Here is a 12,628-nt window from a genome sequence, read left to right on the forward strand (position 1 = left end):
CAGGCAGCCGCAGCGTCACATAAAGTTGTTTGGGGCCCATTTAATTTCTAATCATAAGGAATTTCAAATAGCTCAGCATCAAGCAGGACATCATGTCCTTGTTCTATGAATCGTGCCTGGGTTCTGGCTGGGAACCTTATTGTCCAGATCGAGCATCGTTTTTTATCCTCATAAGTTGCTGGATAAGGTTGTGTTTTCTTCTTCTCAGTCCTCCCTTCATTCGTCTACATACTCTGTACTGAAACAGAGCAAGACCCTATGGTCCTTCCCACCGCCCCCCCACCCTGCCCCCACCATGTGCTCAGCCTGCCTTTCGTCTGTGGAAAAACTTTAGCCAAAGGATAAGTTTAATCAGAGAAGTGAGAAAATGTAGAAACGAAGGAAAACAGTCAAAGGAGACCAAATAATAATAATTTAGTCACTAACCATAGTCAATGACCTTTATTTAGTTCCTTCTCAAGGTCTATAGATAATATTCTGAACCATATCCTGTGTGCTGTCTTATAGATACTGAATCCCCCACCAGGTGGGAAACGTTAACTACATGATGACCAGGCTGTAGCCGTGACACTAAGCTGCCACAATTCCGAGAACTGGCCTCAAAGAAATGGAAACAAACCGACCCTGGAACTGAAGATTAACTGTACCTAAAACAACCAAGCTGATGCTGGTCAGACCACTGATGACCCTTTCAAGATGACTCAGAGCGGACTGTAGTGTTTCTGCATGTAGCCCTCCCTCTGTCTGTAAAAGATCTTGCCCCCCGACTGTCTGGGGGCGGCGGGGGTGGGGGGTGGGGGCTGGCCTTTGGACAGGCGTCTGCCCTCCCCGCTGGTTGCTGGCATCCAAAACAAAGCAAACTTTCCTTTCCACCCATCTGACCTCTTATTGGCTTTTGAGTGGCGAGCAGCGGGACCCCACTTTTGGTTACAGTACCTGGTAGTACTCTAAAAACTAGGGTTTACATCTTCTTCTAGAATCCTATTCTCAAGCCTGGGTCCCCTCTTCTACAGCTAGATTTCCCTGATGACAACTGTCAGGCAAGTGATACCTATTATCACCTCCAGGGGTGGTGTCCCAGTCCACCAAGAGCAGCCGTCCCAGGATGTTAACATACTCCACGGTTCAAGGTCACCAAGAAAGACACAATTCATGCAGGCACTGGATGGAACAACGTTTCCCTCAAATGGAGAAGAGACAGAGCCAGATCAGCCTCAGTGGTGGGTTGGTTCCCCCACGGCCAGCAGGTCTTGCCCTGCAGCTGACGCAGGGTGATGGTCTGCACACACCCCTCTCATGCTGCAAGAGAAGGACCCAGCTCCCTCCTCACCAGTAATGGATGTAGCAGTGGGGCTGACACAAGGCAAGACGCTCAGCACAGGCTGTGGGGGCTCTTTATTTTCTTAAGGAAGGTTTCCAGGGCCAAGGCCCTTTTTTTTTTAATAGAAATAATGAGATTATCAATTTTTTCTTTTTTTTTAAAATACTTATTTATTTGGTTGCACCAGTCTTAGTTGTGGCACGCATGTTCGAAGTAGTCCCCAGAAAGCACAATCTGACAAACAGAAAATGTTGATTCTGTGAGGGTCCCCACTGGTGTAGTAGGGGTGAGCATCTGGGCGCTGATGAAATGCGTGCTTGGATGCCACTCTCTCTACCAAAGTCTCAGCTCTCCATGTGTGCACACAGTACTCGCACAATTAGGAGGCTATCGATTATAAATGCACCATCGATTCAGCAATAGATATTTGGGAAAAAACAAGCCACTCTATTAAACGTATAAATGTTAAAATAGAGAGAAAGGTACATCTTAGAATCCAGGTAATACAATTTTCTTATAAACATACATATGTGTATATATCATACATATATAATGCATATTTTTTCTCATAGGCATACCTATATATATATTTTAAAATCCCTCTCTCAAACGCACGCGCGTGCACACACACACACACACACACCATCGTCATCATTACCTATGTGGGAAAACCTCCAACATCACAGTAAATATATTTCAATCTCACATCCTGATTAACACATGCCATCGGCAGAAGCACCATTTTCACAGTTTGGGTGCCATTCTCCCTTCTTTAGATATTACAGTGCAAATGAGAATATTCAGTGTGATGATATCATGGTTAGTTTAAATTTACGGCAGTTAGGAAATTCCCAAAGTAGATGAAGAACTTCTAAACATCACACGTGAACACGGCTAAGTATAAATAGCAGTGGTGGTCCCAACATTGATTTTCATCGTGTTTAGAGGCATTTAAATCATATCACAAATGGAGCTGGATTCTTTTTATGTTGATTTATACAATTTTAATCATATAGGAACAATCACTTTCTAAAACTCAATAAAGAGGTTAAATGTGACATTTGTGGGGGAAGTTAAACATGGTTCCTAACCACAGGAGAAAAATATAAGGCAAAGGGGAGAAGATAAACAAGAATAGAGGATGACATAGCCATCTGCCAGCTCCCAGAGGATATGTTCGTTTTCATGATGGTGTTTTCTGTTTTCTTTTTCAGTGCTTTCCCCAGCAGCATGCTGCTCAGTAAGCAACACTCAGGAATAGGATTGAGACAGACACTACTGATAATAGGTAACTGCCTATAGGTGTCCCTGATACATAACCTGGCTTGTCCACTAGCAGATTTTGGACAATGGTTTTAAAGCACATGTTTTAATCCAAAATAAGAATCTCAAAGCTACTAAAGAGAAGATAGACTTTTTACACACACAGACACACACACAGATGTATATATTTATATATATTTCAAATGCAAGGCAAAAGATACTACAAAGGCATTACAGAATGTAAAAACTTCTGATTCCAGCAGATAGTGGACCAGTATAATCTTTAGCCTAAGATAAACAACTGGAAATGCTGAAAAAAATATAGGAATATTTTTTTATAAGTGTATAGAAGTCTCTATAAAAAAAGAAAATCTCCAGATGCTAGAAAGGAAGAGGGAACTGAAAACCTGAGAGGTAAGAATGTGCTCTGATGAAGGGATATTCTAGAAAATGCTATCCTTTACAGTAACCTAAGGGCTTGAGTAATTTTTTTCCTTTCAGGTTGACTTAAAATCCTATAAATTTTACCTTAGAATTACAAACCTGACGTGCACATATTTTAGTGTGTGGCTTGGTGACTTTAAAAATGTCTACACCCATGTTACTAGCACTCCCCATCAAGATACAGAACATCTCTATCACCCCAGAAAGTTTTCTCAGTCCCCTTCCAGTCCATCTCTACACCTACAAGCAATTATTGTTCTGATTCCTTTTACCATAGATTCAGTGACCCTGTTTTTGAGTTTTACATAAACGGAATAATAACATATGTATCCTTTTATGTAAAGCTTCTTTCAACAGTGGGGTAGGAAGATCTAGCTATCTACAAATAACTGTGCCTAAAAGCGTGGTTTACCTCTGACAAATATTAGTGATAATGACAAAGGATATTTTCTGAGAATCTCAACCCACACTCTACTGTACTGTAAAGGGAATACCGAGGATTCCAGTATCAGTTTCATGTTCTGCCTCATTAAGAAGCTGCTGGTAACTTCACCAGTGTGGATGGGGAGTGGCCTATGTTTGGTCCCATCTTTATGGTGCAAATTATTTCCTTCATGCAGGAATGGATGTGTGTGTGAATGCTGACTTCTTCTTCGAGGATGAGAGTCTCCAGATTTGGTCTTGACAGGATGCACTCATTTATAGACTGTCTCCAAGCACTGAGTCGCTATTATTTTGTTAACCTGAGTAGTCCTGCAGCTTCACGTTTCTAACACGGGCATGATGGATCTTCTATTTCTCTGAAGCGGGGGACAGGGTAAGTTTCATTCTGTCTTCCTGCGACAAAGCTATGGGAAGGCCTTCATCTCTAGTTTCCTCATAAAAGTCTCTGTTTGAAGAAGCTTTTGTGCCACACATTGATGCTTCCTCCAATCAACAATAGCGCAGAACTTCTTTTTAATTTACCTCCAAAATTGTGCAGATTACTTACACTGCAAGCAGTCTGGAGCAGCGAGGGGCTGTGAGAGGGACCCCTGACTGGTTTCCTCTCACTCTTTCTAAAGGTGGTGGTGATGATAGTGGCCTAGAAATATATTATGGCACTTCTTTGGCTCTCCGGGTACGGGAATGAATGAATGAATGAATTTTTTTAAATGACTGGGGAGAAGCTTAGATACCCAACTGTAAATTCTACCACGTCAAGATTTTGTTAGTACATTGCTACATCCAGGTGCGTGAGCATTTGGAGCTCACTGGGTAATGACTGATGCTGACCTGGAGCAACTACAAAGCTGCAGCATGGCCAGCATCCTTCAAATGCTCCAAACACATGGGCACAGGAGCGGTAAACTGTCCCTGTTGAGCTGTTAAATGGGGCTGTGCTAGCTTCCCAGGCTTGAAAAGGAATCCACGCAGTAACATCTTAGACACGCTCAGCCCACATGCCAAACAGGTGACCTCAGCAGAAGCGCTTTCTCACAGCTCCTCGCCCCATGCGAACATCTCTGTCAGTATGGGCACCACGTTCCTCCCAGAGGCCAAATGTTCGACGTTTTAGTTAGTCCATGATGGCAACGGTCTTCTTTGTTCGAAGCTCCAGGCAGGGTTGAACCAGAGCAGCTCAGGGCACAGCCACTGGGCTTAGATGTGTGCTCTGTGATGTCTTCATCTACACGCTACCGGACAGCTTCTCTATCACAGCCAAGGAAGGAGGGAGGAAACATTCCGGCTGGGCCGAGGCGGGAGTGGGAAGGAAAGGAGGTGATCGATGGCTCCGTGCCCCTGCAGGAATGCCCGGGTGGAGGCTCCGCTGGCGGAGAAAACAAGCCAGTGGGGATGGCTGCCAGGATGAGCCCGAGGAGCTCAGTGAGGCGTTCAAGACCTCTGACCCCGGGAGGTCGCAGCAAATGTTGAGGAGGAGCAGAAAGGGACCCGGGGAAGAGCCTGGGCCGTGAGCCAGCACAGAAGAGATGGCTTTGAGCAGCCGTCCCCCAGCACAGGGCACCTTAGCAGGAGGGGCTCCTGTGCGGATGCTTGCGGCCTCTCTCTTGGCCGGGCAGTCGCAGCTGAGTGGTGAGTCAGCGCCGGGCAGGCATTCATCCTTTTTTGAAGCCAAGTCTCTAGTCATTTCTGAAAAAAGAAAAATGATTGAGGAGGAGCTGGTTTTTTCCCTTCAGAACGAACGTGAGTGAACCCATTATGTGTTCTACTAATAAAAGCAATCACATCTTAAGAGCGGCGTGGGGTTGGGGAATGAATGCTCCTTGAATACATTTTGTCCGTCAGTGATGCTGCCGCCCATGGTGCCAAAGGATACGTAGACCTTGCCCAGCAGCCACACGTGAGGCTCTGTCAGCCACCTCTACCGCTAGAAATACATTTCAGGACGCCAAGTGGGGCGTTCGCTCATTTGAGAGGCCAGAGCGCGCCTGCTCACCCGCTATACGTATTTCAGGAACAGATGAAAATGGACTCTGTGCCCTCTTTGTCTCAGCAGGCCCGTCTCCACACCCCCAGAGTCTCCACCTTGTCACTTGGTGGCACCGAACTCCACACACCAGCCTCTCCCTCCCTTTCCCAAAACCTGGGTCTGCCTTCTGGGTAGCACCTCCATGCATGAACCAGGCACAGGTACAGGCCCTGTACTCAGATATCCTGGTTCAAATCCCGGCTCCACCACTTATTGGCTGGCCAACCTTGAATGGGTTTCTTAATTTCTTTAAGCTTCAATGTCCACATCTATAAAACAGGAAATCTGTTTACCCTGAGGTCATTGTGAGAATCAAATGTAATCATCTGTGTAAAACACACACCACAGTATCTGACGTATAAATGCTCAATAAACACCACCATCACCCTGATCACCACTGTCATCGTCTCAGGCCTTTTCCCCACTCAGATCACACCTGCTCTGTGTCAGACAGAGCCAGACGACAGCAGCCCCATTGCATGTGCTGTTCTCTGACATTGCTCTGCTAAACCAAGGTCTGATAAAAGCGGAGGAGTTGGACACTGCCAGGACTAAGAAGGGACCTTCTTGACCAGATCTTCTCAAATATTTAAAACCATGCAAAGCAGGTTTGGAGGCACATATTTATTACACTACTGGTCTGTCTGACGGAAGGGTGCTGCTACACAGTAAGGGGGACCTAAACATTTCTAGCCAAACAAATGATTCCTGAAAAATTTGTCTAGCAAAGCAAGTCACGTGTTCCTTCTTTATATCGGGTAGCTTCTAACCTGCTTGAAACAGGAAAGCCACTCTGGAATCCAGTCTAATGTGGGAGAGAAGAAGATCCACGAGTAAGTCACTGTCGCATCATGTGGTCACACCACCGTCCAGGTAGATGATAATTAAGGTAACGACAGCTAGCATTCAGTGCGTTCCCACTGTGTGTCTGCTATTACACTAGTCAGTCCCGTATCTCACCATACTTAATCCTTACAGCAACCCTTCAAGGAAGCTATTATTACCCCAATTACACAGATGAGAAAACGAAAGCCATGTGGTTCAGGGCTACCCAGTGAGCAAGCAGCAGAGCTCCTTTAGCGAGTTCTAATTTAGGTCCGCCCGGTTCCAAAAGAGCCCCCCCATCTCATTTAAACACCTGGGCCATGTGCTGGGTCAGGACCTTCCACTGCTATTCTCTCTGCCTGGAATATTCTTCCTCTAGGTATCAAATGTCTCTCCGCCTCATGTCCTTCCAGCGTTTGCTCAGCGGGGCCTTCCCCCTCCAGCGTGAGTGCCTAGGACACAGGGAGACAGTGGATGTCACAGAAGCAGGGGTGAGGATGCGGAAGCTGATGAGTCATTTTGCATGTGAGTCTGAGGGGCCAACAAAATCTGAGTCACACAGATCAGGGATGAGTATTGCCTGAAGAGGGGCAGGCTGTCGCCAATAGGCCTGTCCCTGGGCAGCATTTGGAAACAGGTGAACTGCTAACTCCAGGTACCAAAGGTCCTCAGGTACCCAAGGGCCTCAGGTACCCTACATCTTTTCAAATCTTCTCTCAGGAAATGTGCTAATAAACACTCATATGTGCAATGCATTAGCCAACCCAAGTACTTTTCATTTCAATGTGGAAACAGGTCCTAAGCCATAAAACTGAATCTCTAATGGTGGATTTTTATATGTCAGTGACAAATCTGGTGAGGACAACTTCTCTACTCCTCCCACCCCTAATACCGTATAGGTGGCTTTCTGATAGACTTATGAGCTGACCAAAGCAATTTTTGAAAGGCATTCAGCAAAGGACAGACAGAACATTTCTTTGTGACTAAGTTCCCATTACTCAGAAAATTTAAGTGGATCAAACATCCCATCCCCTCACCCTCTGAGCATGTTAGTCGTCACAGTGTTACTGTATAATGTGAAAATTTCCGAACAGAACTCAGGTCTATAAATACACATGATTAAGATTTCAAATATAGCGCTGCTTTATTTTCATGGGGCCTATTTCTGTGTGGTGATTGCCTGGCTGATTTGCAGTTTCAGAATACAAATGGTTTTTCTCCATAACTAATGGGAAACTTGGCAGGGTGCTGCACACCCAGGCCCTCTCCGAGAAAAAGTCTGTTCAACAGTGGTAAGTGCTCCTCTTCTGAATTACATAAGCAGAGCTGACAAAAGGCAACGGTACAACTCCAGATCCTGCTAAGAGGAAACAGTGCCTGCCTGGTTTCTCTTCTGGTGCTGGAGGAATACTGACTCTCCTGGTAATAAATAAATGATCATGAGTCTATATCCCTATGATATTTTAAATTAAATGCACTATGGTACACATTAGGAACAAATGGCAATGGACAGTTCTCCGACACGATTCACAAGTAACTAAAAAATGCTTAAATGCAAATGATGTAAATAAATTCATAACCATGGTGACTGAACCAAAGAGGACCTGCCTGAAGCAAACTCTATCTATGGCTGTTATAAGCAAACGATTATCACCTCCAGGTAACATAGAGAAAAGTAGATTTATGACGTGTCATGAACTCAGCATCATAAAGCAATGCTTCCAATATCATCACAGACAATACAATCCACCTCTGAGCCAGGCCTCTGTAGGTAAATATAACAAATTGGTTATATTTTGAAGCAGTTTAGAGAGTGATGGACTTTGGAGTCAAAGTTCAAATCCCAGTTTTCTCACTAATCAACTTTGTTTTTTGGACAAATAACTTAGAGAAGTTTTCTCATCTGTTTGGTGGAGATTTTAAAGTAAAAAGGTCTCAGGGTTATTGAGAAAATTAAATGAGAGAAGGCATGTAAAAGCACAGTATTTGGCATATTGTAAGTACTCAGTAAACGTCTTTACTATTTTGTCTGAAAGGCTATCTTCTGTGTTTCTCATTGATTCTGCTTTTCCTGGCTCCATGATCCTTCCTTCTGAAGGGCCTTAGGACATTCCTTCCTGCCAGCCACTTTCAGGGATATTGTCAGGCCAGGTATAGAATTAGAACTCAACTCCATGTCAGGATCCCAAACCCTGTGTGAAAGAAACAGTTTTAGAAGTTGCTCCTTAAGATAGGGATTTAAATAGGGTGGAGAAAGAAACCTGGGACCAAAAATTTAAACCAACGCCAGAGAGAGAGTTAGTATGAAGACAACGAAGGTTCAGTTTCAAGACTCCTCTCTTGCATGGCCCCTTCCAAAATCTTTTTCCTAATTCTGTGCTCGTAATTTTGCATCCCTTTTCTTAAATACAGCTCTTAAATTTGTACACACTTTGGACCCACCAAAACCTGGAACTGCCCGTGTCTGATGAATGTGCCCTGAGCCCAGCGGGTAGTAGGGCTGACCTGAAGCTGTGGATCACAGGGTTAGCTTTGCATGTCTTTCTTTCACTTTCTCCTAAGGAGTCCCAGGGTTGCCCAGAGGTCAGGGATAAGGCTACACCTGCAGGTGGAATCTAGACATTCCTGGATGAAAAGAGGAGCCATTGGTATCAGGAGTGAGGCAGAATCTAATCAAGCTGAGGATTAGTGGTAATTCTCTAGAGACTTAGCGTTCAATAAGGGAAATGAGCCATTACAAAATAGGTACAATAAGGCATTCATTCAGTGTTTTTCAAATGTGGTCCAGTCCAGCTCTGATGGGATCGCCTGACCAATACTCACCAAGAACAACTGAAAAAACTAGATAAAAATAGAGAGGGAAAAAAATCTGTTTGAAGGCACTAGAAACCTGTTGAGACAGCCAAGACTTGAGGGAAAGGTACTTACTGAGGGATCCCAAGTTTCTGCATGCTGCTTTACCCGTACGGGCATGCAGTGGACGGAATGACTATTCTCCCCAGATGCTTATGCTGAAATCCTAACTCGCAATGGGATGGTATTTGGAGGTGTGACCTTTGGGAAATAATTAAATTATGAGGGTGGATTCTTCACGGATGGGATTAGTGCCCTTATAAAGGCGACCCCAGAGAAAATTCTTGCCCTTGCTCCATCATGTGCGGTCACAGAGAAAAGATGGTCCTTTACAAACCAGGAAGTGGGCTCTCACGTGACCTGAATCCGCCAGCACCCTGATCTTAGACTTCCTAGTCTACAGAACTGTGAGAAATAAATGTTTGTTGCTTAAGCTACCCAGTTTATGGTGTTTTTGTTTTAGCAACCCAAACGGAATAAGACAGGGCATTTGGCAATTCTCGGTGCAGGGCGAATGGCTGAGATGTTAGTAATGTGATAGGGCCGGGAAGATCAAAACTGACGTCTGAAGCTGCCAAGGCAATCAGGACATGTAGAATCACGATCCGAGAGAAGACGGGTACAAAAATGTGATCCCAACAGCAGCATACGTTTCCTTCAAGTTATTTATTAAGTTGTGCAGGCAAGAGGCTTAGAGCCAAACAGAAAGTGGGTGAAAAAGCAAAGCAGAATTTTTGGCAGTTTCATAATGCTGTGGGGACAAAAACTGAATTCGGAACTTACCCAAAAGGACTGGTCCCCCCCAGATATCGCGGGCCCTCAGCTGGGGCGTCTAGATGGCTACACCCTAGGAATGGGAGCGAGCCAGAGCTATACCAACCTTTCCAAAGACAGCACACCAGCCTAGGAGAGGTGAGGCCCCGACTGGATTGAGGCGATCTGCCTCCTGGCTGCCTGTGAGAGGAGAGAGTAAATCCTCTCTGGAGGGAGGAAAATCATCCAGAGCCTGTGCAGTGCTTCACATATGTCACAATGTCAGACATTAATTAAAGAAGTGCTGGGCACAGCAAGAAACAGGACTGAGAGAAAGCCAGGCAACAGAAACACAGACAGGTGATCCAAATACTGGAGTTAACAGATGCACCAAAACAACTGTGATTAATATGCTCAAAAAAATAGATTATAAGACAGAGTTTCACCAAAGTGGGATTTGTTAAAAGAGAATGAAATGAAAATTATGGAGGTGGAAAATGCAAAAACTAATATTAGTACTCAACAGGTGACTTTAACAGCAAACAGAGCAGAGCAGAAGAGGGGATTAGTGGGGTGGAAGGTAGATGAATAGAAAACAACCAGGCTGCACCCCGGCACATCCCAGGCAAGCGGCTAAAAATCAGTAACAGAGCTAGACATTGCAAAAAGCAGCCAGAGAAAAGAGATATTATTTTGAAAGAAGTAACAAAAGACTGACAGCTGACAAAGAGAGGTGGAAGTAGAAGACAATAAAATGACACTTTTTATGTGTTCAAAGAAAAATAACTGACAGTTGAGAATTCTAGACCGAGGAAAATATCCTTCAAAAACAAAGGTGAAAGAGATAAACAAAACTGAGAGAAATTTGTCAGTAGCACACTTGCACTAAAGGAAATAATAAAGGGATTTAATCCTTCATAAAGAAAGGAAACGATCCCTGATGAAAAACAAAGATATATGAAGGAAAGAAGAGTAATGGAAGGGGTAAATATATGGGTTAATAAAAAATATTAGCTTACAAAACAATAATAATGTTTTTATTGGAATGGAGAAAAATTTCTATAAAATTTTATGTAGAAGTAAAATGTATAACAATAATAGCACAAAATAGGTGGGGTTTAATAAAGTCAGTATTATGAAGTCATAGCATCACATAGAAGTGGAACAGGTATTACTTTTTTGTAGACTGTAATAAGTCAAGAGTACCGCTGTAATTTTGAGGATAACAGGAAAAATAATGTATTAACAAACTAATAGCATGGGGAAAATAAAATAATAAAAAATACTTTACATATCCAAAGGAAGGCAAGAAAGATGAGAAAAGTGAAAAAAACCACAGGAGAATAAAATGGTTAAAATAAACCAAAATATATCAGCAATTACATAAAATTAAAATGATCTACCCTAATTAAAGATAAAGGTTATTATATTAATTATATATGTTGCTTACAAAAGAAAAAAATTAAATAGAAGAACACAGTCAGATTGAGTAAGAGGATGGAAAAAGATAGGGCATGAAAAATTAACCCGAGGAAAACTGGTGTAGTTAAATTAGTATAATAGAAGGCAGACTTTAGGGCAAGAAGCATTATGAGAATTAAAGAGGGACATTTCAAGTATAATGATTCCAACTATGTATAATTCTAAGACAACAGTCTCAAAATACATCAAGCAAAAAATTGACAGAATTACAAGGAGAAATAAGTTCACAATCACAGAGTTTCCCACCATGCTCCTGGTGGGTGTGCCAAGAATACAAGGCTGCTCTTCACTCAGGCCATGTCCCAAGAGGACTGAGTTTGCAGCAAGAAACCTTGAGGGATGAGGACACGCCTCCCTCTGGGACAACAAAGAGGTTTGCTTGCTGCTGACTGTAAAAGTGGAGGATTCCCCAGTGTTCCTCTCCTGTAACACAACCCATAACTATTCAGGGACCCATTGGGGCCCTCCAAGTCACCTCTGCGGGACTTGGGGAGCAAGAGGGACTGATGCAAACATGCTGATACCCACGCTGCTTGCTGTGCTGTGAGTGATGCAGTCTTTTGCTCCTCACCCAGAAGTCTTGTGTCCTCAACTTACTGCTTATAAACAGGTAAAATCAAATCCTAAACCCAACATGTTTCTTACAACAGGAAAACTCTAAATATAAGGACCTAGAAAGTTTGAGTAGGAGAATGGAAAAAATGTGTCATGTAAAAAGAAACCAATGAAAGCTGTTATACCTATATTAATGTTAGACAAGGTAGTCTTAAAGGCAAGAAGCATATATAGACTTAAAGAGAGACATTTCTAAGTAATTAAAAAATCCATCCATCAAGAAGGTATAATAATTCTGTATGTTTTTAGTAACATCGTCTCAAATACACAAAGCAAAACTTGATACAACTAAAAGAAATAAACAAGCCTGTAACAGTCAGATTAAAAAAAAAAAAACACACCCCAGTAACTGATAGAAAAAGCAGACCAGAAAAAAAAAAAGAAAAAAGAAAAAGAGAGAGAGAGAGAGAGAGAGAGAGAATATAAGGGATTTGAATAGCATGTATATAAAATGATATCTAACTACTACAGACTACCCAGTCTTTTCAAGGGATTATCATCATACAGAGGATCTTCTCTGACCACAGTGGAACAAAGCTGGAAATTAATGACAAAAAGATAAGAAAGATGCCCAAGTGCAGAAACCCACTTCTTAAAAGGTG

The 12,628-nt window shown here is 43.0% G+C and overlaps 1 protein-coding gene across 1 annotated transcript; it reads right to left on the bottom strand.

The window, feature by feature from the left end:
* Positions 1 to 1,505: 1,505 nt before the first annotated feature.
* LOC130846020 (uncharacterized) lies at positions 1,506 to 8,403 on the bottom strand. Its single transcript, XM_057723970.1, has 3 exons — positions 8,345 to 8,403; positions 6,637 to 6,775; positions 1,506 to 5,158 (listed from the first exon to the last, which is right to left on the bottom strand). The coding sequence occupies exons 1-3, from the start codon at positions 8,378 to 8,380 to the stop codon at positions 4,698 to 4,700; spliced, it is 636 nt and encodes a 211-aa protein (XP_057579953.1). The 5' UTR covers positions 8,381 to 8,403; the 3' UTR covers positions 1,506 to 4,697.
* Positions 8,404 to 12,628: the final 4,225 nt, after the last annotated feature.

Source organism: Hippopotamus amphibius, chromosome 2 (genome assembly GCF_030028045.1).
Source record: "Hippopotamus amphibius kiboko isolate mHipAmp2 chromosome 2, mHipAmp2.hap2, whole genome shotgun sequence".
NCBI classification, from domain to species: domain Eukaryota; kingdom Metazoa; phylum Chordata; class Mammalia; order Artiodactyla; family Hippopotamidae; genus Hippopotamus; species Hippopotamus amphibius.